Source organism: Calliphora vicina, chromosome 2 (genome assembly GCF_958450345.1).
Source record: "Calliphora vicina chromosome 2, idCalVici1.1, whole genome shotgun sequence".
NCBI classification, from domain to species: Eukaryota; Metazoa; Arthropoda; class Insecta; order Diptera; family Calliphoridae; genus Calliphora; species Calliphora vicina.
This window is the reverse complement of record NC_088781.1, coordinates 42526626-42553309: the sequence shown is the minus strand read 5'-3', so window position 1 is coordinate 42553309 and position 26684 is coordinate 42526626. Positions and strand designations below refer to the sequence as shown.

General features: G+C 33.1%; 1 protein-coding gene across 1 annotated transcript in view; it reads left to right on the top strand.

The window, feature by feature from the left end:
* LOC135950406 (alpha-protein kinase 1-like) overlaps nucleotides 1-26684 on the top strand; it is a 246888-nt gene that overhangs the window by 53626 nt on the left and 166578 nt on the right. The window contains exons 2-3 of the mRNA XM_065499951.1: nucleotides 75-275; nucleotides 14996-17510. Coding sequence (XP_065356023.1) covers nucleotides 120-275; nucleotides 14996-17510 — 2671 coding nt within the window. The 5' untranslated portion in view covers nucleotides 75-119. The remainder of the gene's footprint in view (nucleotides 1-74; nucleotides 276-14995; nucleotides 17511-26684) is intronic.

The window sequence follows — 26684 nt, the reverse complement described above, 5'->3', positions numbered from 1 at the left end:
TTCATTTGCATAATCGACTTATAAATAGTTTGACTCTATTAAGTAATTTAGCTATTTTTGTAATTTTCTTGCAGATTAACGAAAACATATGGCAGCAAATCTAAAAATAGCGACAACAAATGAATAAATTTTCCTACAACCATAAATTAATGCCGAACGACAAGAGTAAGGTTAAAAGAAAACGCCACATTAATAATAGTAAAAAAAAGAAAATAACAGCTAAAAATAGCAAAAACACACACAACAGAAACGGAAGGAAATGCATGAAAAATATGGTAAGTAATGCAAACAAAAGTAGATTTTTTTTTACACTTATATACTTAGAATTTGTATGTATATATGTATGTATGTACGTGTGTCAGCATACATACTTTTACATCATGGTGTATGTAATTCTCAAAGATTACTCCCACACTCATGAGAAATATGAAAATATTTTTTTTTTCTTTTTATTTTTTGTCAACAACTACAAATTATTCATGACAATGACAAACAGAACAATCCGAATAGAGAATTTATGGTTAAAAAAATTATAACTACATAACTCGGCAGTTTTGAAAGTAGCAATTGCCAACTATTAATTTGCAATACTCCATAGTTAGCTCTTACTGGATCCCACTTACAATAGATGGAGTATTTTTTGAACTTATATGTTATTTTGTAGGATACGTGGTAAACAACAGGGTATTTATAATACTTCCGTTGTCTCCGAGTTAAACCAACCAGATTTCCTGATGAAAGAGTAGATATTCATCTAATTGATATCTCATCCAGGAATGATATGAATGGGATTCCGAGGATGTGTTCCCTTAGGTTTTTCAGAGCTGGACATTGGCAGAATAGGTGAGACACCATCTCTAGGGTTCTATAAGTCGAATAATCGACTTTTTGCTGGAAAAAAGTCGAAAAGTCGAAACTATAGCTCACCTAGCATTCCAGCAGTCTACTTACTATTTACATTTTCGAAAATCTTAGGTTCTGCTCTACAATTTCCCTACACATTTCATTTTAATCGGACATGAAGTTTAGCAGAAAAATAACATTCATGGAATTTTGAAAAATTTCTTTTACACAGCGTATGAGTAATAATATTTATATTTTTCCTACCAAAAATAATAATCATACGCACTGAATTTTAAAGGAAATTTAACAAAATAATTCATGCAAAAAGCGAAATGTGCAGGAAAGAACATTCTTATTCCATGAAATACAATGTGAAATTTTACTGGATTGAATTTGCGTGGGAATTTCATTTTCGTTTGAAATGCAAACGGTAGACTCGTTTTATATCATGATAATAAAGATTGTTTATATTCTTATCATAAATGTATAAATTTATTTAAAATTTAAAGATATTAAACTGTTACACCGTACGACTCTCAATATTAGACATGAATCGGATGATATACGTCTGAAACTATAAATTAAATGGAGAAATTTCGAGATACTGTTTCCTTTTAAAAACACTTGAAATTTTTAGAGGAGTAAATTTTTAAAAAAAAATTTTAAAATACTTCTGATCATCCTACTATGTCAAATTTGGTGTCAAATGATCAAGAAGTGTTGTAAAATATTTCGTATTAATTTTATTTTATCCTGTAAGGATAAAAATATGTCAAAAATGAACTTTAAAATTTTTCTCCTTAAATATCCTTTTAGATTTCCAAGAATTTTTTTTTTTTAAATAGTGAGTTAAAGATCCAAATATTGAATATCACATACCAAAATGTCATCCTTCTATCTTCATTACTTAAGTGTTAAATAATATTTTAAATTTGCATTACTTGATTTTTCTTTAAAACTTTGAAGTCCTTTAAAAAGGATAGAGGATTACGAAATGAAAAACTGAAAATGCAGTTTTTCTCCATTTAATTTATAGTTTCATACGTATATCATCCAATTCGTGTCTAACGATTTTTTTTCTTTTTGTTGACCTAATCCCAATGATATTTCCATGTTTAATTCTCTAGTCAAGAGTCAAGCAATTATATTAGTGGTTAATTAGACTTGTCCTTAATTTATGTTTAACAAATCCCATAGACTGCAGGGCAGTTTGGGACACTTGCAGATATAACAACACGCACTTAAGCACTCAATTATACCTATAGACTTTCACTCACTTTCATGCATTTAAAGTGAAATGGGAGTGAGTTAAAGTGAATGTGAAGGGTGGTGTTAGTAAATTGAGAGTAGCCACAAATTGACTATTTTATTTTAACATATGCTTGAGTTTTTAGTTGACATTTTTTTAATTTTAAGCAGATTCCGAAAATGATTTCAAAAACGTTATTAAATGTTTAAAAACTATAAGCAATTTCTAACATTATATGAGTTAACAACGCATTGTGCTAGTAAAAGCAACAAGTCATGTTAAGAAATGTTAATAAGGTTATTGATATTTATGAAACAGTGACAGCAACAGTAAAGTAACATCACCAACAATCTTTCTACACTCGGTTACTCACTTGTTGAGGTTGGTTGTAACTATAACAATAACAAAACAGCAAAAAAAACAATACTGTTGTTGTTTTGTATTACTAGTCTCCATTTAACATTTAAAAAAAAAACATAATAACTTTATTAAGTTTAATAAACACAACGATAACTACAGCGTTACCCCGACATTAACGTGTATAAAGGATGTTGTGATAATGATGATTATTATGATGCTGGTAATAGTTACCACAATATTAACGCTATTAGCAACAACATTAATAACTATAGTTGTAATTGCTGTTTTTTGTTAAGCCTAGACGACGTCAACTACAGCAATATTTAATATGTTGATAAGTGGGTGCACAACAGTGTTTTAACACATATAATAGAATAAATTAAAACAAGAAATAAAGGAAGTAAAGCAAAACTTCCGGCATATGACGCTTTGTTGGCACAAAATTCGACATTTTCGAAACAAAAAAAATTCTTTGTTGTTGACACTATAATGTTCAATAACTAAGTGATGAATGATATACCCCTCAAAAATCCATTGTAAATTCCGAAATTTTTTTGCTTTTTTATTTTTTGACCAAAAATAAAAGTTTTATTTTTTTGGACAAAAAAAAAAAGTTTAATAAAACAAATAATAACACGGTGCTACGATGGAAAAAAACTTGGAAAACGGCCTAGTGTGGGTTATAGGTCTTGCTGAGCACACTACAAATTGTCTCTAAAAATTTCAGAAACACCCTCAAATACACAAGTTTTTCTGAAAAAACAGTTTTTAGTGATATTCGTCGACTTATCGACCTGTAGCTTAGTCAGTTTTTGTCCGACTTTAAATTTTTTAACGGGTTTGGAAAGAAAACTGATTACGCTTTAAAATGGCGTGCATTTTTTGATACATTTGTAAGTGATAAGTATTGTTTTTGTTAAGAATATCTAAAAGAAAAACAATAAACAAAAAACTGTAGAAAAAAAAAAATATTTGTAAAATTTTGAATTTTCAAGGTAAATTTTTTCGAACTTTTTTCAAAAAAGTTTAATAACTTTTGCAAATATAAACCGATTTTAACAAGTAATATCTCATTTTTTCCCATATAAAGATGTCTTTAAAACACTGTGCAAAAAAGAATTGCTTTTCGTAGAAAAAAATTAATTTAACTATTGTTGAATATGAAAAATTACCTAACAAATAAAAAATAAGGCGAAACTTTTTATAAAAACTTACGCAATTTTTTTATATATATATGTATTGATATTTGATTTTTTATATAAAAAATCGATTTTTGGTCAGAAATATGAGTGATCACAGATCGAGGTCCTTTTCTTAATTAAACGCTTATTGGTCATGTTATTATCGAATTTAGATATTTTGAGTTTTTTATAAGTAATCGAATCATTTAAACAAAAAATTTAGCCAAATCTGTGAACCCGTTTCCCACAATCGAAAAAAGTGGGCGTAAAAGTGGGTGTGGTCAATTCTTCAATCCGTAAAAACCTTAGTTGGACTATGACCAACATTTTAAAAAAAATTGTCTAAATCGGTGTGGCCGATTTAGATAGATAGAAAAGTATCATTAATATCTTAAATTTTTAAATTAATTTATACATTTATGATAAGAAAAAGGCACAATTTTCCTTCTCATGACATAAAACATGTCTACCGCTTGCATTTCAAACAACAAAGAAATATTCACAAATTCAAAGGCTCCAGTATAATTTCACATTGGTGACTGTTTCATGGAATGAAAATGTTCTTTCCTGCTCATGATGCTTTTTTGATGAATTATTTTATTAAATTTTCTGTAAAATTCAATGCGTATGATTGATATTTACTGTAGGAAAATTATAAATATTATTCATACGCTGTGTAAAAGAAATTCTTAAAAATTCCATGAATATTATTTCTTGTTAGAAATTGTAGAGCAGGACGTAAACTTTTCGAAAATCTAAATAGTAAATTGATTGTTGGTATGCTAGGTAAGCTATAGTTATGCCCGTAATTTCAACAAATAGATATCTATCAGGGCTTAGTTACTTGTGGTGTAAAAATATTTGGTAATTTTTACCCGTAGATATTGATTTGAAATTAATGTCAAGTTACCTTTTAGGTAAATTTATCTGGTGGGTATTTTACACCGTCGATATCTATTTGCTGAAGTTTCGGGCATTAGTCAAATATTACTACCTCGAATGTGCATAAATTCATGGAATTTTTAAGAATATCTTTTACACAGCGTATGAGTAATATTTATATTTTTCCTACAATAAATATTAATCATACGCATTGAATTTTACAGGAATTTTAACAATATAATACATCCAAAAAGCAGCATATACAGGAAAGTACATTCTTTTCCATGAAACACTCTTCAGTGTGAAATTTTACTGGATGATGTTGAATTTGTGGATATTTCTTTGTTGTTTGAAATGCAAGCGGTAGAGAGTTTTATGTCATGAGAAGGAAAATTGTGCCTTTTTCTTATCATAAATGTATAAATTAATTTAAGATATTAATGATACTTATGTATGATAAATAAATATTAATTTTTGTAACCCATATTTTTTTGAGAACGGCAAATCGGGTGGGTTCCTGTTAGGTCGAAATGGATACCGAGGTGGCTTACATTGTTATCCTGATATTATTAATATGTTTTGAAGAGCAACTAACTCTTCCTTAGAGTGAATGTGACGTGAACACATTTCGTAGTATTAACTTTTTCTACGAATTCGAACGACATTAATTTTAAATCGATTTTTTGCTTAGGCAGAATATAAGACTATTCTCTGTCCATGGTTATGGGCGAACATTAAACAATTTCTGGAAATTTTGTTAAAAAACTTGGATTTGCAAGAAATGATCGACCTATAAATTACTTTAGTTTTCATATTTTCAATGTTCCAGATTAACTTCTATCGAGATTAGTTTTATTGTCCTAAACTAGCTTTAATTGTGGGTATATTTATTGTCCCAAATTAGCTTCAGTTCTGGGTCCTTTTATTGTTTCTATCTATCTTCAATCGAAAGTCTTTTAAAAGTCCCAATTGGTCTTCAATCGTGCGCATTTTTATTATCCTAAATTAGCTTCAATTGTAGGTACTATTAATGGTCGAAACTAGCTTCAATATGGAGTATTTTTCAGTTTTAATTAAAATATTTCTAAAAATCCCAGATAAGCTTCAATCGTGGATATTAGTATTGTCCCAAACCAGATTCAATTGTAGTTCAAATTATTTGTACTTCCCAAAATAATACTGTACATTAGTTTATATCTGTATGGCTGAAAACTTTAAACTTTTCATAAATATCACTTTGGTGACGTGATTTACAAAATTAGGGCCTAAATCTCTAAAGTTTTCAACACTCAAGGTTGTAATCTTTGACCATTTTGTATTCCAAAATTCTATTTTCAAGTAAAATATTCGAAAAACTTATATTCTGTTCTACAATTTCCCAAATCATTGTAATTTATTCGGACGAGGTGTTTAGCAGAAATCGTTCACATTCATGGAATCTTTTCAAATTTCTTTCACTGAGCGTATGAGTAATATTTATATTTTCTACTACAATAAATATTAATCATACGCACAAAATTATACAGCAAATTTAGTCAAATATGATTTCATGCTAAAAGTTACAAGTTCAGAAAAAACATGCACTTTCTTATTGTTTTTTCAAGTATTTTGACATTCACTTTCTTCCATAAAATGACGTTAAATTCAGGAACTTTTGTTTGTCGATCTATACATCCATTGAAGGACACTTAATGTGAAAACAACACACGTTGATGAGATAGTCAAACATAAAATTGGTAGTTTAAAGGTTTGTCGTTACGCTTTATAAAATGGGGCTTTAAAACTGTTATTAATATAGGAATAATAGACACATACTCTTTGGAGTCATTTGGAAATTTGCACTTTTATTTTTTTCTATTTTCGAAAAACTAGTGATTTAAATTTTTAAAAAAAAAATGAAAAAGTCCTACCTTTTTATTGCGATATACTCAGAAAACTCAAGTCCCTACGATTTAAATAAAACTAAATTAAAATAAGACCAAGTGTACTGTTTCCATTAGAGCTCATTACCATTTCAAAATCATAACTTACCCATCCTGATAACAATTAACAAATAAGAGGAAGCGTGAGGGAACATACTTATTAACTAGACTGTGACTATTAAATAAGTGCGTTGTATTGCAATCATATTGGTTTCAAAGCTAAAATAAGGTTAATGGCGACAGCGTCTACGACCACCCACCTAGAATCATCACTTGTACTATCAGTAAACGTAACACTTAGTAACTGTAGCTTGTTTATGAACAACAACAAATTAGTTAAAAGTTAATGTTGTAAATACTACACCCACAACAGCAGCCAACCAACCACCCACCCACTCACTCACTATATGCAACAGAGTATTAATGTAATGCAATAACAACGGAACGGCAGGAGGCCAGTGTTTGACAGTTAAGGGCGTCAAACTACACTTACAGTGGGACGTCATCTGGATAACTAAAGGCGTCAGCAGTAATATACTATTAGACTGCTGCCATAAAATTGTTAAATTGTTGTAGGAAAATTGTTGTTGAATAAAATCGTAATAATAATAATAATTAAGGAAAATATAGTACAAGTCGAGCACATTGTTAAGAGTGCAGTCAAGGGAAATAAGTCGTGCTAGACAGGCTAAAATTAACACAGTGCTACACAAAATACATACGCGCTAAGTAAGTAACCCAGTTATTTTGTAAACGTTTCAAAACGTTTTTATAAAAAATTTAAATTTTTTCCAAAATCGATAGAAGCTGTGCATTTTTGGAATTTTAAAATTTTAATCGATTTGAAGTTATAGACAAACATATATAAAGGGTGATTTTTAAGCCTGATAAAACAAACGAAACGGTTAACTGTCATACCGCGCTCACTTTTTGACATTAATGATCAGTATACACTGGCAAATCATCATGAATACATTGACGCTTGAACAACGCTACCAAATTATCTAAATTTACTTTGAAAATCAGTGATCGATTCGCACAACTTAAGACGACTTTTCTATCGCAAAATTGTGTTCAGCAATGAGGCTTATTTTTGGCTTAACGGGTTTGTTAATAATCAAAATTACCACATAAAGATTGAGACCAATCCACAACAGATAATACAGACTCCATTACATCCAGAATATTGATGGGACGCTGAATTTCCTTCTTTATAGCATTTGTGGTTGTGGTATAGACTTTAGTATTCAAATAACTTCATAGAAATAAATTCAATGCTGTTAAAACACACGATGTAGGAAGCTAATTCTGATCACCCAAACGAGAGAGTATACGATCAGGAAATGTCTTATACACTAATTTAATTTTTTCACGGGCTGTATGGATTGTGGCACAGTCTTCTTGAAACCACATGTCGTCCACTTCAATAACTCCTAATTTAAATAGAAAGAACTTTGTTATCATGTCGCGATATTGAGCACCAGTAACAGTCTCTGCTTGATTAACCTGATTTTGGAAAAGATATGATCCAATTATGCCATGATCCCGAAATCCGCATCAAACAGTGACACGTTGTTGATGAATTATTTGTTCGACAATCGACAGGTAGTACCTTCACGATTGGAAAGTATCATTATAGAATTTTTGACGTTTTTCGGGACTCTAAACTCTCGTGAAAACGTGATGCTGTGAGTCGAATGCGGAAGGCATTATGTAGCTTTTATACCTGTAAAAAAACGTTGGGAAGAGAATGGGATCTTAAACCATAGCAGTCTTACCTATGGTACTATTGTCTTGTGGAGAGCGGTATACACTAAAACACATTTTTATAAGAGACAACGCAGAGACTAGGCTGTATTTCTATTAATCAAATGCTTCGACATTAAGATCGTGCGATTCCCCAAGATTGGCTTACATAATTTTTGTAAGATGGAGCTGTGATCCTTAACATCTCCCTGGCACTAGGTAGTCATGCCACCATCCTACAAAAAGACAGGTCAACGTTAGGGCAGCAGATGGATTATTGATGATCTATACCGAACTTTAAGAGTACCATACCAGTACTATGAGCATCAAATAAGAAATGATGTAGGGTCGACACGAACTCTGTCAACACTGACGTTCGATATTGGTATAGAAAAAAAGAGGGAAATAAATCTGCAATTTCTAAACGGTTGGTCTGATTTGACATGGGCAAAGAGGAAGTGTTAAGTTTAAGTTTTGAATTTGAACCTCATGGGCTCATAAAGGGCGCTTCCATGTGTCCCCAAAGTTGGACACCTCGGGTATGTTAAATTTTTAAAACGATACTATTTTCGTTTGTGCTCCGATATTAAAAAAAACTTACATATGTGTATAGAATCTCCTCGTCGAGCACTACTCAACGAATTTTCCCCAGTTTTTTTTGTTTGATGCTAAGTTCTTGATTTCACTCCAGCTTTTCCCTGTTTTGGTAACTTTGAGAGTTAGTTGGCTGCGCCAAGTCTGAGCCGGGCGTCCTTTTCCCTGAGGGTTCCAGTCTATGGCACTGCGGGTGATATCATCAAGTGGACGACGTCATATATCTATTTTAACTTTTAGTGGTATCTGTTGTGTGCTGGTTTAGATTTGGTTATTCGAAATAGTGTTGGGTCAAAAGATTCGCAGTATTCTTCTGAGACATCTGATAAAAACTTGGAAGTATTGAGATCTCCCGTAGCTGTGTTTCATGTTTCACGTCCTATAATAGCACAGACTTAATGCACGAATTTGTGGTAATGGAGAGAGATGGACACTTGTTAGCTGCCCAAATTCTCAATACCTTTGATTTTGGAATATTTGTTCTAAGGCCTGCCATTGAAGCTTCGATTTCAATCCTTTTCAAATTTTCTTTGTGTCGGATCCCTCTTCAGTTATACATTGTGTTCCTCATTACGATATCCAAGAATGCTTTGAAGAGTAAAGGTGATAAGACGCAACTCTGCTTTACACCTACTCTAACGTTGACCGTATCGCTTACAAAGTCTTTGTGTAGTATCTGAAAGTTTGAATTTCTATATAACCACCCTACTCCAGTTTTTGTGATAACAGCGGGTCCAAATATTTCCCGATTTTCTTAATTATTCTTTTATTGGCCTAAAAACAAATGTAGTATATGTCAAATAAAACAAGTAAGAGAGATATATTCGGCTGTGCCGAATCTTATATACATACCAAAGTATAACAAGTAGTCCAACTCTTTGACAGCAGTACCTAACTATAAGCATGTATTAGTGAAAAAGTGCCTAACTCTATACATGTGTTAGTAACAAAATTACACATGTGTTGATACCTTTTAAATTTTCTCCAGGCAACAGAGTTCTATAAAAATGTTTTAAATTTTAATTTATATGAATTTTCAATACCAAAAATTGGAACTCTGTCTTATAATTTAAATTCTACAATAACAAAAAATTACATGTCAGAAATTCCAAAAATATTTTTTCTTGATTTGTGGAAAATAGAAACGTTTTAACAATGAAAATGTGCAAAAAGTGTTTCAAAAAAAATAAAGAATAACTTGTGTTAGTGTAATAATGTGTAAAAAACTTTATTTTTATCAAAATTTAAAAGTTAAAATTTCAAGGCATTTCATTGGTTAACATTTCTCTGAACTCACATGGTACCTGTATATGTGAGAGAGTAATTTTAAAAAAATTGAGAGTCGGACTACTTGGTATACTTTGATACATACCCAAAGAATATTAACAAGAAGTGAAACGCTGTCAAAAAAACCTAAGTCGGTTGTAAAAAAAAACTAACTCTTTGGATGTATTGGTATCATTTTATTCATATGTATTGGTTTTCAAACCACTTTCACCATACTCATCAAACACACAGACTTGTAAAAAAGCGACCTTAAAAATTATAACAAAATTTTATTAAAATTAAATTTAAAAATTCAAACAATTCTCGAATTATTTGAATTATATTTGATCTGGAAAGGTTTTATAAATAGATTTTTCCGCTTTTTATTCCATAATTTCTGCAAAAGTTAAGTTTATTTGAACTTTTGTATTTATTTCCAATACGAAATTTTACAAATGTGTATTTTTTAGTTTTTATTTCACCTCCTAAAAAATTAAAAAAATATTTTTTTCGTTTGTGCAAAATATACACGTTTCGGTTATTTAAATGTTATAAAAGTGTTTAAAAAAATAATAAAAATATTATGTGATGGTGCAAGTGCGTGTTGAATTGCATACATACATATTAGAGTGACAATCAGTTGTATGGAAAAAAATTTTTGTTAAAATTTTGAAGAGTGCCGGTTGGAATATTGTGACACTAGGCCTAAATGTTAAGTGCTGAAAATTTGAGCCAAATCGGGCAACGATTTCTGGACGCGCATCGAGGTCAAAGTTCGGATATATGCAAAATTTTACTGTTAATATGGAATAAATAGGTGAAACTCGTTAACTTTCTGCATTGTTTTCTAGAAATATGTAGATTTATTTATATTAATGAATATTACATTAAAAAAAAAGTTTTGGAAATTAACCCTGTATCTCCTTTGGTTCAAAATGACCCAAAAACTGTATTATCGCCAAAATTAGAGAATAATGCAAATTTTTCAGTTTTTGAAAAAATTTTGCTACTAAATAAATACTTTTGCAATTGAATGCAAAAGAATCGAAATATGTACGTAATTATCGTTGTAATGAGATATAAATGACAAAATTTGATTAAAAAATGTTAAAGTTATTACAAATTCGCCAGACCATTAACGTGTTTCAGGCCACTTGAACAAAAAATTTAGAAAAAAAATTAAGAAATTTCGAGAAAAATTAAAATAAAAGCTCATTTCTACTTAAAATATGTCCATATGTACTTGTATATGAGTTTTTGTCTTCGTAGGATACCGTTAACCTATTCGCAGGTATGGCCAAAAAAAATAATTTTTTTAACGGCTGTTTCAAAACTCCATTTTCAAATTTTTAAAAATTTTGTTAAACAAATTTCAGATTTTTTCGATCATCACATTGGGGTTTATTGAGATCAAAATAGGGAATAAAAATATGAAAAAATTATGTCAATACCTCTTACAGTTTTCCCGTACCTGCGACTTAAATTTTGCGTTTTTCAAGAAATAATAATTTTTTGTCCATATTTAGGCGAATGAGTCCAATTTCCTTACTGTTATAAATTTTAAGTAAAACCTATTCATAATATTATAGTCCTTGTAATTTTAAATATGTTCTGAAAGTTTTAATAAATCGGAAAACGATAACCTTTGAATCGCGAAGGTCAAAGGTCAAATTTTTCAATATTTGGAATTTCTAATGAAAAGATAGCGAAATGTTATATATTTTTGGGCCGATTTTAATGTAACTTAAGGAAAATATAACATAAAGTCAAGAATTTAAAATAAAACCACAAAAATGGAAATTAACCCTTAGCAGCACTTGGGGTCCAAATTACCCTCAACTTTTAAAATCACACAAAACACAACCATTTTGACCCCAAGTCCTCTTAAAGGTTAAAATTCATTTTTGCACTGTTGTTGTAAATGCTAGACCCCAATATATATTTTCCTCAAGTTTCATGAAAATCGGCACAAAAATATATAACATTTCGCTATCTTTTCATTAGAAATTCCAAATATTGAAAAATTTTACCATTGACCTTTGCGATTCAAAGGTTATCGTTTTCCGATTTTAGTAAAACTTTCACAACATATTTAAAATTACAAGGACTATAATATTATGAATAGGTTTTACTTAAAATTTATAACAGTAAGGAAATTGGACTCATTCGCCTAAATATGGACAAAAAATTATTTTTTCTTGAAAAACGCAAAATTTAAATCGCAGGTACGGAAAAACTGTAAGAGGTATTGACATAATTTTTTCATATTTTTATTCCCTATTTTGATCTCAATAAACCCCAATGTGATGGTCGAAAAAATCTGAAATTTGTTTAACAAAATTTTTAAAAATTTGAAAATGGAGTTTTGAAACAGCCGTTAAAAAAAAATATTTTTTTTGGCCATACCTGCGAATAGGTTAACGGTATCCTACGAAGACAAAAACTCATATACAAGTACATATGGACATATTTTAAGTAGAAATGAGCTTTTCTTTTAATTTTTCTCGAAATTTCTTAATTTTTTTTCTAAATTTTTTGTTCAAGTGGCCTGAAACACGTCAATGGTCTGGCGAATTTGTAATAACTTTAAAATTTTTTAAACAAATTTTTTCATTTATATCTCATTACAACGATAATTACGTACATATTTCGATTCTTTTGCATTCAATTGCAAAAGTATTTATTTAGTAGCAAAATTTTTTCAAAAACTGAAAAATTAGCATTTTTCTCTAATTTTGGCGATAATACAGTTTTTGGGTCATTTTGAACCAAAGGAGATACAGGGTTAATTTCCAAAACTTTTTTTTTAATGTAATATTCATTAATATAAATAAATCTACACATTTCTAGAAAACAATGCAGAAAGTTAACGAGTTTCACCTATTTATTCCATATTAACAGTAAAATTTTGCATATATCTGAACTTTGACCTCGATGCGCGTCCAGAAATCGTTGCCCGATTTGGCTCAAATTTTCAGCTCTTAACATTTAGGCCTAGTGTCACAATATTCCACCCGGCACTCTTTGAAATCTAAAAAAAAAAATCGGCTGTCACTCTAATACACATCCTTCAATAAATTATACTTCAAAATACAAATTTTAAATATTTTTAGGTAAACACAATTTTTTTTTCCAAAGTTGTTTTTTTATTTTTTGTAAAATTTTTTTTCGAATTGTTATTTCAAAATTTAAAACTCTTTTTTTATACCCTACACCACCATAGTGGGGAGGGTATAATGCGTTTGTGCAGATGTTTGTAACGACCAAAAATATTAGTGTAACACCCACCTTAAAGTATACCGATCGACTTAGAATCACTTTTTGAGTCGATTAAACGATGTTCGTCCGTCCGTCCGTCTGGTCGGCTGGCTGGCTGGCTGGCTGTCCATGTAAACCTTGTGCGCAGAGTACAGGTCGCAATTTTGAAGATATTTCGATGAAATTTGGTACATATTGAAACTGGCTGAAATCGGTCCATTATTTCACCTAGCCCCCATACAAATGTCCTCCCGAAATTGGACTTTATCGGTCATAAATGTTTAATTTATATATGTATCTCTACAAATTTCGATCCAAATAAGTTTTATATACACAAAATTCATGTCACCAAATTTTGTCACGATCGGTCCATAATTAGTCACAGCTCCCATATAGACCGCTTCCGAAAATCACTTTAACGTGCATATATCGATTAAAAATGTTGGTATACTCATAAAATTCAACATATTAAACTTTCATGTAGACATAAATCACACGACCTAATTTCATGGTGATCGGTCCATAATTGGACATAGCTCCCATATAAGGCACCACTTACGAAAATCACTCAAAAATATAAATTATTGAAATTTTAAAAGAAAAATGTTTTTGCTCTTTTACTTAGTGTAGGGTATTATATGGTCGGGCTTGACCGACCATACTTTCTTACTTGTTTTAAATTTAAAACTCTTTTTTTTTTGTTTTTTAAATTTTTTTTTGGTGAAAAAAAAATCGGCTTAAAAAATATTTTTTCCGATTTTGACCCATTATAGGGTCCTATATATGTCGTTTCAAATTTCTTTAAAATATCTATCATTAGATGTCTATATTGTCTATATTAATGACTTAGTAATCCAGATATAGGTCAAAAATCGAAGTTGTCTTGGTTTTTTCCTTATTTTTCCCATTTGTGGACCAATTTTTCCGATTTTAAATAGCAACCGAGCCGGAAGAATTCCGGAGATATTGATGTATGAATCGTGTATGTAAGTTAGTTGGGGGCTTCGGAAAGTTGATTTCAACAGACAGACGGACATGGTTTAATCGACTCCGTTATCTATAAGGATCCACAATATATATACTTTATAGGGTCGGAAAATTATATTGTGGAAATTACAAACAAAATGACAAACTTATATATGTATACCCTTTTCACGAAGGTGAAGGGTATAAAATGGATTGTTTAAAAATCAGGACTGACTCCAAAGTTATGTGTATTTTAATTTACAAAAATTAAAAAAACGATAGTTTTTTTTAAAAAAATACCTTTTTTTCTTTTTAAGTTATATAAAAAAAAAAATTCCAAAAATATGTCTAAGGAATTTATACTTTTTGAAAAGCTAAATTGACATAATAAATTTGAATTGAAAAATAATTTGAAAATTTTTGGTACTGAGGCGACCAGGTCCATCCAAAAAACGCCTACTTTTTATGTAAAATTCAACTTTAGGGCAAAAATTTTAAAATCCCATAGTCGATATCAAAATATGGAAATCCATTTGAGATGGCAAAAAATATGTTCTGTAATTATTTTGTAAAGGGTTCCGATAACCTCGCCCTAGATATGGATATTATAGTCAAAAAACTAAAAAAATCCCATTCTTGGAATTTTTCAAAACTTTTTTCGGAAAAATCTAAAATTGATTTTGAAATTTTGTTGTGGTATTTTTCTAAAATATTCTTAATTTTCACAGGAAAGTCATAACTTATCGATAACTATGCAAATATATTCCAAAGAACACAATGGGACACAAAACGAAACGAAAACTTTGGAAGATTGCGGCAAAGCAGACACAGAAACTAAAGATTTGGTGTTGAAAACGAAAATTAATAACGATAACTTAAAGTTAGCCTCTATAGCTAACGAAGAACTAAAGGAAATGCCTCAACAAAGTATAATTACGGAAGATGAATTTCAAAAGCTGGAAATTGTTGATGACAACAGCTGTGATAACTCAGCAAATGATGATGAAGCTTTAGGCTCCCCGGAAATTGTGGAAAATGGTAGTTTGGCCTGCTCCAATAATTGCGTGTGTTTTTGTAATGAGGGTGGCGGTGCCCACCATGTGTTGTCGATTGTGGAAAACGGTTTCCTAATTAATGAGAATGAAAATGATGACAATGATCAGGATGATGATGAAGCAGCAGCTAATTCTGATAACGATATTGAAGAGAATGACCTGCCAAATTATTCACGCAGCTGTGTGTATGAAGAACGTATAATAGATTTTGAAAATTTTCGAATAATCGAACAGGTTATCGACAACAATTGTGAGGGCAAACATACTGCCGCAAATGATGTCAAGTGCAGAAATGTTAAGGAGTGCAAAACCAACAAAGAGGAACAACAACCACCAACAATCGTTAACGAAGATGAAACTAACTCCCAATTGGAGTTACCCAGTGGCTCGAAATCAGCACCGATTTATATTAATCCGGCATTAAATTTTTCCTGCTCCGAATTGGTGGCCTTTATAGGCGAAAGCTATCAAGTTATTGACAATGCTCAAGCATTGTATAAAAGTGATAAAACAACAGTTAAGCCCAACAAGGCAGCGCAATTTAAAACAAAAGTTTCGTCGTCGGTCGGTAATTCGCCGTTTAAACGCAGTAAACGTTCGGTTTATGCCACAAATAATACATCCTCTAATCGCAGTGTAGATGATAATAATAATACGCGCCGTTATACCGGTATAACGGCTGCGGAACGGTTAATGCAAAGTTTAAATTGTGATGTGGCTCGGGAATTGACGCGTGTGGAAAAACGGGAAGTGAAAATAAAGAATAATAAACCAACGGTCAGTGTTAAAACTCCAACGCCTACGCCCACCAAGACTCTGCTAAAGGCTTTAAAGTCCAAGCTGACACCATTGGCTCCACCATTTCAGCCAGCGGCCAATAAAAATCAAGAGCTTAAGGTTTCATTAGCCGCCCCTGCAACGGCAAACTCAACTACTTTGGTAAACTATGAGCAAACCACAATTTACTATCACCAGCAGCAGCAGCAGCAGCAGCAGCAACAACAGCAACAAATTTTAGCCAACAACATGTTGCATGCTTTATGTTTAAACACAGCAAATCAGCAGCATTTAATGCAACAGCAACAACAGGTGTCACCCTCACAACACCAACAGCAGCACCAATTGTTCTTAGCCCAACAGCATCACCATCTACAGCTGCAACCACCTCCTCCACCACCACAACACCAGCATATTTTACAAACTCATAATCATCCCTCTCATCATCATCATCAGCATCAACAACATTGTGCTCAAAATATTTTGGCAATGACTGCCGCCTCTTTAGCAGGTCAGGGTATGCCCCATATACACCTGCCAGCTGCAGCCACTGCTACGACAACAACCAATAATAATAATGGCAATTTATCATCCACGGCAACAGCTGCAGCTGCTGTTATGAATGTGGCCACTACGAATCCGGCCTCACATCATCACCAACATCTTTTGCCGATACATTTAATAGCTGCGGTGGGTGCTGGTGGAGCAGGAGTTGGTTCATGGCCTTTATTGGAGCCCGCCAGCTCATCTAACAACAATGCAGCCTCAGCAACAACAACAACTCCCATTTATATGGATATAAATGGTGAAATACGTTCGATATGCCCAGCTCATGGACCACCACCAACAGCTGTTACAATTACAACTCCCCTGGCGCCAATAACAAATCAAGCAGCAACTTCATCATCACCATCTAACCCAAACATAATGCAGCAACAAAATACAGTTTGTTTAAATCCTTCACAATATCCTTTAACTGTAACAGCTCAATATCATGCTGCACCGCAACATCAACAACAACAAAATCAGGCACAACTTCATCACCATTTACACCATCTAAGCCAGCAACATCACCAGGCTTCATTGGCAAATTCACAAAATTCTCCGCTACGCATAAAATCAACTACTGCAGCAACGGCTGTGGCCTCAAACAGCTCTTCATCAGCAACACCATCTCCTTCAACTGATCTAAGCCAGCAACATCACCAGGCTTCATTGGCAAATTCACAAAATTCTCCGCTACGCATAAAATCAACTACTGCAGCAACGGCTGTGGCCTCAAACAGCTCTTCATCAGCAACACCATCTCCTTCAACTGCTGTTCCTCCTCCTCCTCCTCGTGTTGTATTGCAACTGGATGCCGGTGTTTCATTGCCTCTACAAATTGCTGGCAAACGCAAGATATTTCGGGGTGAGTGTACTTTTTATTACAATCCTTACTATTCAATATGTGTATTTGTTGAAGGAACGTTGATAGTTTTTTTATGAATTATTTCTCTTTTTCCATTAAATGGTGGTATAGTTCTTCTTTAAATATCCTATTAACTAAGGAAGAGGAAAGAAACTCTTCCTTAGTTAACAGGATGGTAGTTTTACATTTTAAGTTTTGTGGTTGGTTTGTTACCGTCGTAGTTCTGTTCTAGTTCTGTTCTGTTCTAGTTCTGTTCTAGTTCTGTTCTAGTTCTGTTCTAGTTCTGTTCTAGTTCTGTTCTAGTTCTGTTCTAGTTCTGTTCTAGTTCTGTTCTAGTTCTGTTCTAGTTCTGTTCTAGTTCTGTTCTAGTTCTGTTCTAGTTCTGTTCTAGTTCTGTTCTAGTTCTGTTCTAGTTCTGTTCTAGTTCTGTTCTAGTTCTGTTCTAGTTCTGTTCTAGTTCTGTTCTAGTTCTGTTCTAGTTCTGTTCTAGTTCTGTTCTAGTTCTGTTCTAGTTCTGTTCTAGTTCTGTTCTAGTTCTGTTCTAGTTCTGTTCTAGTTCTGTTCTAGTTCTGTTCTAGTTCTGTTCTAGTTCTGTTCTAGTTCTGTTCTAGTTCTGTTCTAGTTCTGTTCTAGTTCTGTTCTAGTTCTGTTCTAGTTCTGTTCTAGTTCTGTTCTAGTTCTGTTCTAGTTCTGTTCTAGTTCTGTTCTAGTTCTGTTCTAGTTCTGTTCTAGTTCTGTTCTAGTTCTGTTCTAGTTCTGTTCTAGTTCTGTTCTAGTTCTGTTCTAGTTCTGTTCTAGTTCTGTTCTAGTTCTGTTCTAGTTCTGTTCTAGTTCTGTTCTAGTTCTGTTCTAGTTCTGTTCTAGTTCTGTTCTAGTTCTGTTCTAGTTCTGTTCTAGTTCTGTTCTAGTTCTGTTCTAGTTCTGTTCTAGTTCTGTTCTAGTTCTGTTCTAGTTCTGTTCTAGTTCTGTTCTAGTTCTGTTCTAGTTCTGTTCTAGTTCTGTTCTAGTTCTGTTCTAGTTCTGTTCTAGTTCTGTTCTAGTTCTGTTCTAGTTCTGTTCTAGTTCTGTTCTAGTTCTGTTCTAGTTCTGTTCTAGTTCTGTTCTAGTTCTGTTCTAGTTCTGTTCTAGTTCTGTTCTAGTTCTGTTCTAGTTCTGTTCTAGTTCTGTTCTAGTTCTGTTCTAGTTCTGTTCTAGTTCTGTTCTAGTTCTGTTCTAGTTCTGTTCTAGTTCTGTTCTAGTTCTGTTCTAGTTCTGTTCTAGTTCTGTTCTAGTTCTGTTCTAGTTCTGTTCTAGTTCTGTTCTAGTTCTGTTCTAGTTCTGTTCTAGTTCTGTTCTAGTTCTGTTCTAGTTCTGTTCTAGTTCTGTTCTAGTTCTGTTCTAGTTCTGTTCTAGTTCTGTTCTAGTTCTGTTCTAGTTCTGTTCTAGTTCTGTTCTAGTTCTGTTCTAGTTCTGTTCTAGTTCTGTTCTAGTTCTGTTCTAGTTCTGTTCTAGTTCTGTTCTAGTTCTGTTCTAGTTCTGTTCTAGTTCTGTTCTAGTTCTGTTCTAGTTCTGTTCTAGTTCTGTTCTAGTTCTGTTCTAGTTCTGTTCTAGTTCTGTTCTAGTTCTGTTCTAGTTCTGTTCTAGTTCTGTTCTAGTTCTGTTCTAGTTCTGTTCTAGTTCTGTTCTAGTTCTGTTCTAGTTCTGTTCTAGTTCTGTTCTAGTTCTGTTCTAGTTCTGTTCTAGTTCTGTTCTAGTTCTGTTCTAGTTCTGTTCTAGTTCTGTTCTAGTTCTGTTCTAGTTCTGTTCTAGTTCTGTTCTAGTTCTGTTCTAGTTCTGTTCTAGTTCTGTTCTAGTTCTGTTCTAGTTCTGTTCTAGTTCTGTTCTAGTTCTGTTCTAGTTCTGTTCTAGTTCTGTTCTAGTTCTGTTCTAGTTCTGTTCTAGTTCTGTTCTAGTTCTGTTCTAGTTCTGTTCTAGTTCTGTTCTAGTTCTGTTCTAGTTCTGTTCTAGTTCTGTTCTAGTTCTGTTCTAGTTCTGTTCTAGTTCTGTTCTAGTTCTGTTCTAGTTCTGTTCTAGTTCTGTTCTAGTTCTGTTCTAGTTCTGTTCTAGTTCTGTTCTAGTTCTGTTCTAGTTCTGTTCTAGTTCTGTTCTAGTTCTGTTCTAGTTCTGTTCTAGTTCTGTTCTAGTTCTGTTCTAGTTCTGTTCTAGTTCTGTTCTAGTTCTGTTCTAGTTCTGTTCTAGTTCTGTTCTAGTTCTGTTCTAGTTCTGTTCTAGTTCTGTTCTAGTTCTGTTCTAGTTCTGTTCTAGTTCTGTTCTAGTTCTGTTCTAGTTCTGTTCTAGTTCTGTTCTAGTTCTGTTCTAGTTCTGTTCTAGTTCTGTTCTAGTTCTGTTCTAGTTCTGTTCTAGTTCTGTTCTAGTTCTGTTCTAGTTCTGTTCTAGTTCTGTTCTAGTTCTGTTCTAGTTCTGTTCTAGTTCTGTTCTAGTTCTGTTCTAGTTCTGTTCTAGTTCTGTTCTAGTTCTGTTCTAGTTCTGTTCTAGTTCTGTTCTAGTTCTGTTCTAGTTCTGTTCTAGTTCTGTTCTAGTTCTGTTCTAGTTCTGTTCTAGTTCTGTTCTAGTTCTGTTCTAGTTCTGTTCTAGTTCTGTTCTAGTTCTGTTCTAGTTCTGTTCTAGTTCTGTTCTAGTTCTGTTCTAGTTCTGTTCTAGTTCTGTTCTAGTTCTGTTCTAGTTCTGTTCTAGTTCTGTTCTAGTTCTGTTCTAGTTCTGTTCTAGTTCTGTTCTAGTTCTGTTCTAGTTCTGTTCTAGTTCTGTTCTAGTTCTGTTCTAGTTCTGTTCTAGTTCTGTTCTAGTTCTGTTCTAGTTCTGTTCTAGTTCTGTTCTAGTTCTGTTCTAGTTCTGTTCTAGTTCTGTTCTAGTTCTGTTCTAGTTCTGTTCTAGTTCTGTTCTAGTTCTGTTCTAGTTCTGTTCTAGTTCTGTTCTAGTTCTGTTCTAGTTCTGTTCTAGTTCTGTTCTAGTTCTGTTCTAGTTCTGTTCTAGTTCTGTTCTAGTTCTGTTCTAGTTCTGTTCTAGTTCTGTTCTAGTTCTGTTCTAGTTCTGTTCTAGTTCTGTTCTAGTTCTGTTCTAGTTCTGTTCTAGTTCTGTTCTAGTTCTGTTCTAGTTCTGTTCTAGTTCTGTTCTAGTTCTGTTCTAGTTCTGTTCTAGTTCTGTTCTAGTTCTGTTCTAGTTCTGTTCTAGTTCTGTTCTAGTTCTGTTCTAGTTCTGTTCTAGTTCTGTTCTAGTTCTGTTCTAGTTCTGTTCTAGTTCTGTTCTAGTTCTGTTCTAGTTCTGTTCTAGTTCTGTTCTAGTTCTGTTCTAGTTCTGTTCTAGTTCTGTTCTAGTTCTGTTCTAGTTCTGTTCTAGTTCTGTTCTAGTTCTGTTCTAGTTCTGTTCTAGTTCTGTTCTAGTTCTGTTCTAGTTCTGTTCTAGTTCTGTTCTAGTTCTGTTCTAGTTCTGTTCTAGTTCTGTTCTAGTTCTGTTCTAGTTCTGTTCTAGTTCTGTTCTAGTTCTGTTCTAGTTCTGTTCTAGTTCTGTTCTAGTTCTGTTCTAGTTCTGTTCTAGTTCTGTTCTAGTTCTGTTCTAGTTCTGTTCTAGTTCTGTTCTAGTTCTGTTCTAGTTCTGTTCTAGTTCTGTTCTAGTTCTGTTCTAGTTCTGTTCTAGTTCTGTTCTAGTTCTGTTCTAGTTCTGTTCTAGTTCTGTTCTAGTTCTGTTCTAGTTCTGTTCTAGTTCTGTTCTAGTTCTGTTCTAGTTCTGTTCTAGTTCTGTTCTAGTTCTGTTCTAGTTCTGTTCTAGTTCTGTTCTAGTTCTGTTCTAGTTCTGTTCTAGTTCTGTTCTAGTTCTGTTCTAGTTCTGTTCTAGTTCTGTTCTAGTTCTGTTCTAGTTCTGTTCTAGTTCTGTTCTAGTTCTGTTCTAGTTCTGTTCTAGTTCTGTTCTAGTTCTGTTCTAGTTCTGTTCTAGTTCTGTTCTAGTTCTGTTCTAGTTCTGTTCTAGTTCTGTTCTAGTTCTGTTCTAGTTCTGTTCTAGTTCTGTTCTAGTTCTGTTCTAGTTCTGTTCTAGTTCTGTTCTAGTTCTGTTCTAGTTCTGTTCTAGTTCTGTTCTAGTTCTGTTCTAGTTCTGTTCTAGTTCTGTTCTAGTTCTGTTCTAGTTCTGTTCTAGTTCTGTTCTAGTTCTGTTCTAGTTCTGTTCTAGTTCTGTTCTAGTTCTGTTCTAGTTCTGTTCTAGTTCTGTTCTAGTTCTGTTCTAGTTCTGTTCTAGTTCTGTTCTAGTTCTGTTCTAGTTCTGTTCTAGTTCTGTTCTAGTTCTGTTCTAGTTCTGTTCTAGTTCTGTTCTAGTTCTGTTCTAGTTCTGTTCTAGTTCTGTTCTAGTTCTGTTCTAGTTCTGTTCTAGTTCTGTTCTAGTTCTGTTCTAGTTCTGTTCTAGTTCTGTTCTAGTTCTGTTCTAGTTCTGTTCTAGTTCTGTTCTAGTTCTGTTCTAGTTCTGTTCTAGTTCTGTTCTAGTTCTGTTCTAGTTCTGTTCTAGTTCTGTTCTAGTTCTGTTCTAGTTCTGTTCTAGTTCTGTTCTAGTTCTGTTCTAGTTCTGTTCTAGTTCTGTTCTAGTTCTGTTCTAGTTCTGTTCTAGTTCTGTTCTAGTTCTGTTCTAGTTCTGTTCTAGTTCTGTTCTAGTTCTGTTCTAGTTCTGTTCTAGTTCTGTTCTAGTTCTGTTCTAGTTCTGTTCTAGTTCTGTTCTAGTTCTGTTCTAGTTCTGTTCTAGTTCTGTTCTAGTTCTGTTCTAGTTCTGTTCTAGTTCTGTTCTAGTTCTGTTCTAGTTCTGTTCTAGTTCTGTTCTAGTTCTGTTCTAGTTCTGTTCTAGTTCTGTTCTAGTTCTGTTCTAGTTCTGTTCTAGTTTTTGTTCTGTTCTCCTAGTTTCGGATACTACTACGAAATTGAATCTATGTCCTTCATACATTTTATCTGCTTTATTGTTACAGCTTTATTAAACAAATAGAAAAATGTTACATTTTCAATACGATTTGTACGCAATTCCCTTTATACTTGTTTTTACAGCATGTAGGATTTTCACACACTCTTACACACACATCTCATGTTACACAAACACATGATTGTAAGTGAATGTATGTGTTTTTTTTAATTCCTAGTTCTAGTTCTGTTCTAGTTCTGTTCTAGTTCTGTTCTAGTTCTGTTCTAGTTCTGTTCTAGTTCTGTTCTAGTTCTGTTCTAGTTCTGTTCTAGTTCTGTTCTAGTTCTGTTCTAGTTCTGTTCTAGTTCTGTTCTAGTTCTGTTCTAGTTCTGTTCTAGTTCTGTTCTAGTTCTGTTCTAGTTCTGTTCTAGTTCTGTTCTAGTTCTGTTCTAGTTCTGTTCTAGTTCTGTTCTAGTTCTGTTCTAGTTCTGTTCTAGTTCTGTTCTAGTTCTGTTCTAGTTCTGTTCTAGTTCTGTTCTAGTTCTGTTCTAGTTCTGTTCTAGTTCTGTTCTAGTTCTGTTCTAGTTCTGTTCTAGTTCTGTTCTAGTTCTGTTCTAGTTCTGTTCTAGTTCTGTTCTAGTTCTGTTCTAGTTCTGTTCTAGTTCTGTTCTAGTTCTGTTCTAGTTCTGTTCTAGTTCTGTTCTAGTTCTGTTCTAGTTCTGTTCTAGTTCTGTTCTAGTTCTGTTCTAGTTCTGTTCTAGTTCTGTTCTAGTTCTGTTCTAGTTCTGTTCTAGTTCTGTTCTAGTTCTGTTCTAGTTCTGTTCTAGTTCTGTTCTAGTTCTGTTCTAGTTCTGTTCTAGTTCTGTTCTAGTTCTGTTCTAGTTCTGTTCTAGTTCTGTTCTAGTTCTGTTCTAGTTCTGTTCTAGTTCTGTTCTAGTTCTGTTCTAGTTCTGTTCTAGTTCTGTTCTAGTTCTGTTCTAGTTCTGTTCTAGTTCTGTTCTAGTTCTGTTCTAGTTCTGTTCTAGTTCTGTTCTAGTTCTGTTCTAGTTCTGTTCTAGTTCTGTTCTAGTTCTGTTCTAGTTCTGTTCTAGTTCTGTTCTAGTTCTGTTCTAGTTCTGTTCTAGTTCTGTTCTAGTTCTGTTCTAGTTCTGTTCTAGTTCTGTTCTAGTTCTGTTCTAGTTCTGTTCTAGTTCTGTTCTAGTTCTGTTCTAGTTCTGTTCTAGTTCTGTTCTAGTTCTGTTCTAGTTCTGTTCTAGTTCTGTTCTAGTTCTGTTCTAGTTCTGTTCTAGTTCTGTTCTAGTTCTGTTCTAGTTCTGTTCTAGTTCTGTTCTAGTTCTGTTCTAGTTCTGTTCTAGTTCTGTTCTAGTTCTGTTCTAGTTCTGTTCTAGTTCTGTTCTAGTTCTGTTCTAGTTCTGTTCTAGTTCTGTTCTAGTTCTGTTCTAGTTCTGTTCTAGTTCTGTTCTAGTTCTGTTCTAGTTCTGTTCTAGTTCTGTTCTAGTTCTGTTCTAGTTCTGTTCTAGTTCTGTTCTAGTTCTGTTCTAGTTCTGTTCTAGTTCTGTTCTAGTTCTGTTCTAGTTCTGTTCTAGTTCTGTTCTAGTTCTGTTCTAGTTCTGTTCTAGTTCTGTTCTAGTTCTGTTCTAGTTCTGTTCTAGTTCTGTTCTAGTTCTGTTCTAGTTCTGTTCTAGTTCTGTTCTAGTTCTGTTCTAGTTCTGTTCTAGTTCTGTTCTAGTTCTGTTCTAGTTCTGTTCTAGTTCTGTTCTAGTTCTGTTCTAGTTCTGTTCTAGTTCTGTTCTAGTTCTGTTCTAGTTCTGTTCTAGTTCTGTTCTAGTTCTGTTCTAGTTCTGTTCTAGTTCTGTTCTAGTTCTGTTCTAGTTCTGTTCTAGTTCTGTTCTAGTTCTGTTCTAGTTCTGTTCTAGTTCTGTTCTAGTTCTGTTCTAGTTCTGTTCTAGTTCTGTTCTAGTTCTGTTCTAGTTCTGTTCTAGTTCTGTTCTAGTTCTGTTCTAGTTCTGTTCTAGTTCTGTTCTAGTTCTGTTCTAGTTCTGTTCTAGTTCTGTTCTAGTTCTGTTCTAGTTCTGTTCTAGTTCTGTTCTAGTTCTGTTCTAGTTCTGTTCTAGTTCTGTTCTAGTTCTGTTCTAGTTCTGTTCTAGTTCTGTTCTAGTTCTGTTCTAGTTCTGTTCTAGTTCTGTTCTAGTTCTGTTCTAGTTCTGTTCTAGTTCTGTTCTAGTTCTGTTCTAGTTCTGTTCTAGTTCTGTTCTAGTTCTGTTCTAGTTCTGTTCTAGTTCTGTTCTAGTTCTGTTCTAGTTCTGTTCTAGTTCTGTTCTAGTTCTGTTCTAGTTCTGTTCTAGTTCTGTTCTAGTTCTGTTCTAGTTCTGTTCTAGTTCTGTTCTAGTTCTGTTCTAGTTCTGTTCTAGTTCTGTTCTAGTTCTGTTCTAGTTCTGTTCTAGTTCTGTTCTAGTTCTGTTCTAGTTCTGTTCTAGTTCTGTTCTAGTTCTGTTCTAGTTCTGTTCTAGTTCTGTTCTAGTTCTGTTCTAGTTCTGTTCTAGTTCTGTTCTAGTTCTGTTCTAGTTCTGTTCTAGTTCTGTTCTAGTTCTGTTCTAGTTCTGTTCTAGTTCTGTTCTAGTTCTGTTCTAGTTCTGTTCTAGTTCTGTTCTAGTTCTGTTCTAGTTCTGTTCTAGTTCTGTTCTAGTTCTGTTCTAGTTCTGTTCTAGTTCTGTTCTAGTTCTGTTCTAGTTCTGTTCTAGTTCTGTTCTAGTTCTGTTCTAGTTCTGTTCTAGTTCTGTTCTAGTTCTGTTCTAGTTCTGTTCTAGTTCTGTTCTAGTTCTGTTCTAGTTCTGTTCTAGTTCTGTTCTAGTTCTGTTCTAGTTCTGTTCTAGTTCTGTTCTAGTTCTGTTCTAGTTCTGTTCTAGTTCTGTTCTAGTTCTGTTCTAGTTCTGTTCTAGTTCTGTTCTAGTTCTGTTCTAGTTCTGTTCTAGTTCTGTTCTAGTTCTGTTCTAGTTCTGTTCTAGTTCTGTTCTAGTTCTGTTCTAGTTCTGTTCTAGTTCTGTTCTAGTTCTGTTCTAGTTCTGTTCTAGTTCTGTTCTAGTTCTGTTCTAGTTCTGTTCTAGTTCTGTTCTAGTTCTGTTCTAGTTCTGTTCTAGTTCTGTTCTAGTTCTGTTCTAGTTCTGTTCTAGTTCTGTTCTAGTTCTGTTCTAGTTCTGTTCTAGTTCTGTTCTAGTTCTGTTCTAGTTCTGTTCTAGTTCTGTTCTAGTTCTGTTCTAGTTCTGTTCTAGTTCTGTTCTAGTTCTGTTCTAGTTTTTGTTCTGTTCTCCTAGTTTCGGATACTACTACGAAATTGAATCTATGTCCTTCATACATTTTATCTGCTTTATTGTTACAGCTTTATTAAACAAATAGAAAAATGTTACATTTTCAATACGATTTGTACGCAATTCCCTTTATACTTGTTTTTACAGCATGTAGGATTTTCACACACTCTTACACACACATCTCATGTTACACAAACACATGATTGTAAGTGAATGTATGTGTTTTTTTTAATTCCGGCGTCCATGCATATGCCGCCATCTTGACCATATCCTGCTGCGTATGCAGATGCCGTTTTTTCCCTTCTTCTCTATTTGTCTATATAGGGATTTTTTCCACAGTAATATTTAGTAATGTTTTCTATGGATGTGTGTGTTATTAGTTTTTTTTACTCTTGTTTTACATTCGTTTTTTTGTGGTTGATTTCTAGTTAAATTTTATGGCAGTTGGTTTGGTTGTATTGTAATACAGCAACAGCAAATCATTCATAATAAATACATATGTAGATACATATAAATATGCTCATGTGTATGAGTGAATAAATACATATTTGAATGTGCGAATGTGTATGTTGAAGTGTCCTTGTGTGTTTAGTTGTAACTACCCAGCAGTTCTATGAGACAGTCCCGAAATAGTGATTTTACCCATCACTTAGGGTGGGAACTAGTTATTTCAGTAGCTACGTGACTAGTTATTTTGAAATTTTTTGATTACAATGAGACTGTCTGATAGCTGGTCCAAAGTAGCCAACGCATTGGATTCACATACTGGTTACATAGCGTCGGTTACTTTAATAGCTACCTAACTGGTTACTTTATCAGCTGCATAACTAGTAATTTTAACATGTACGGGTGGTAATTGACTACAAATAGTCATCTAAAACTACATAAGGAGTGAGATCGAAAAATTCTTAACACACGTTTTTCATTACATTTTTTAACCCAAGTATTATTTGAATTTTTTTTT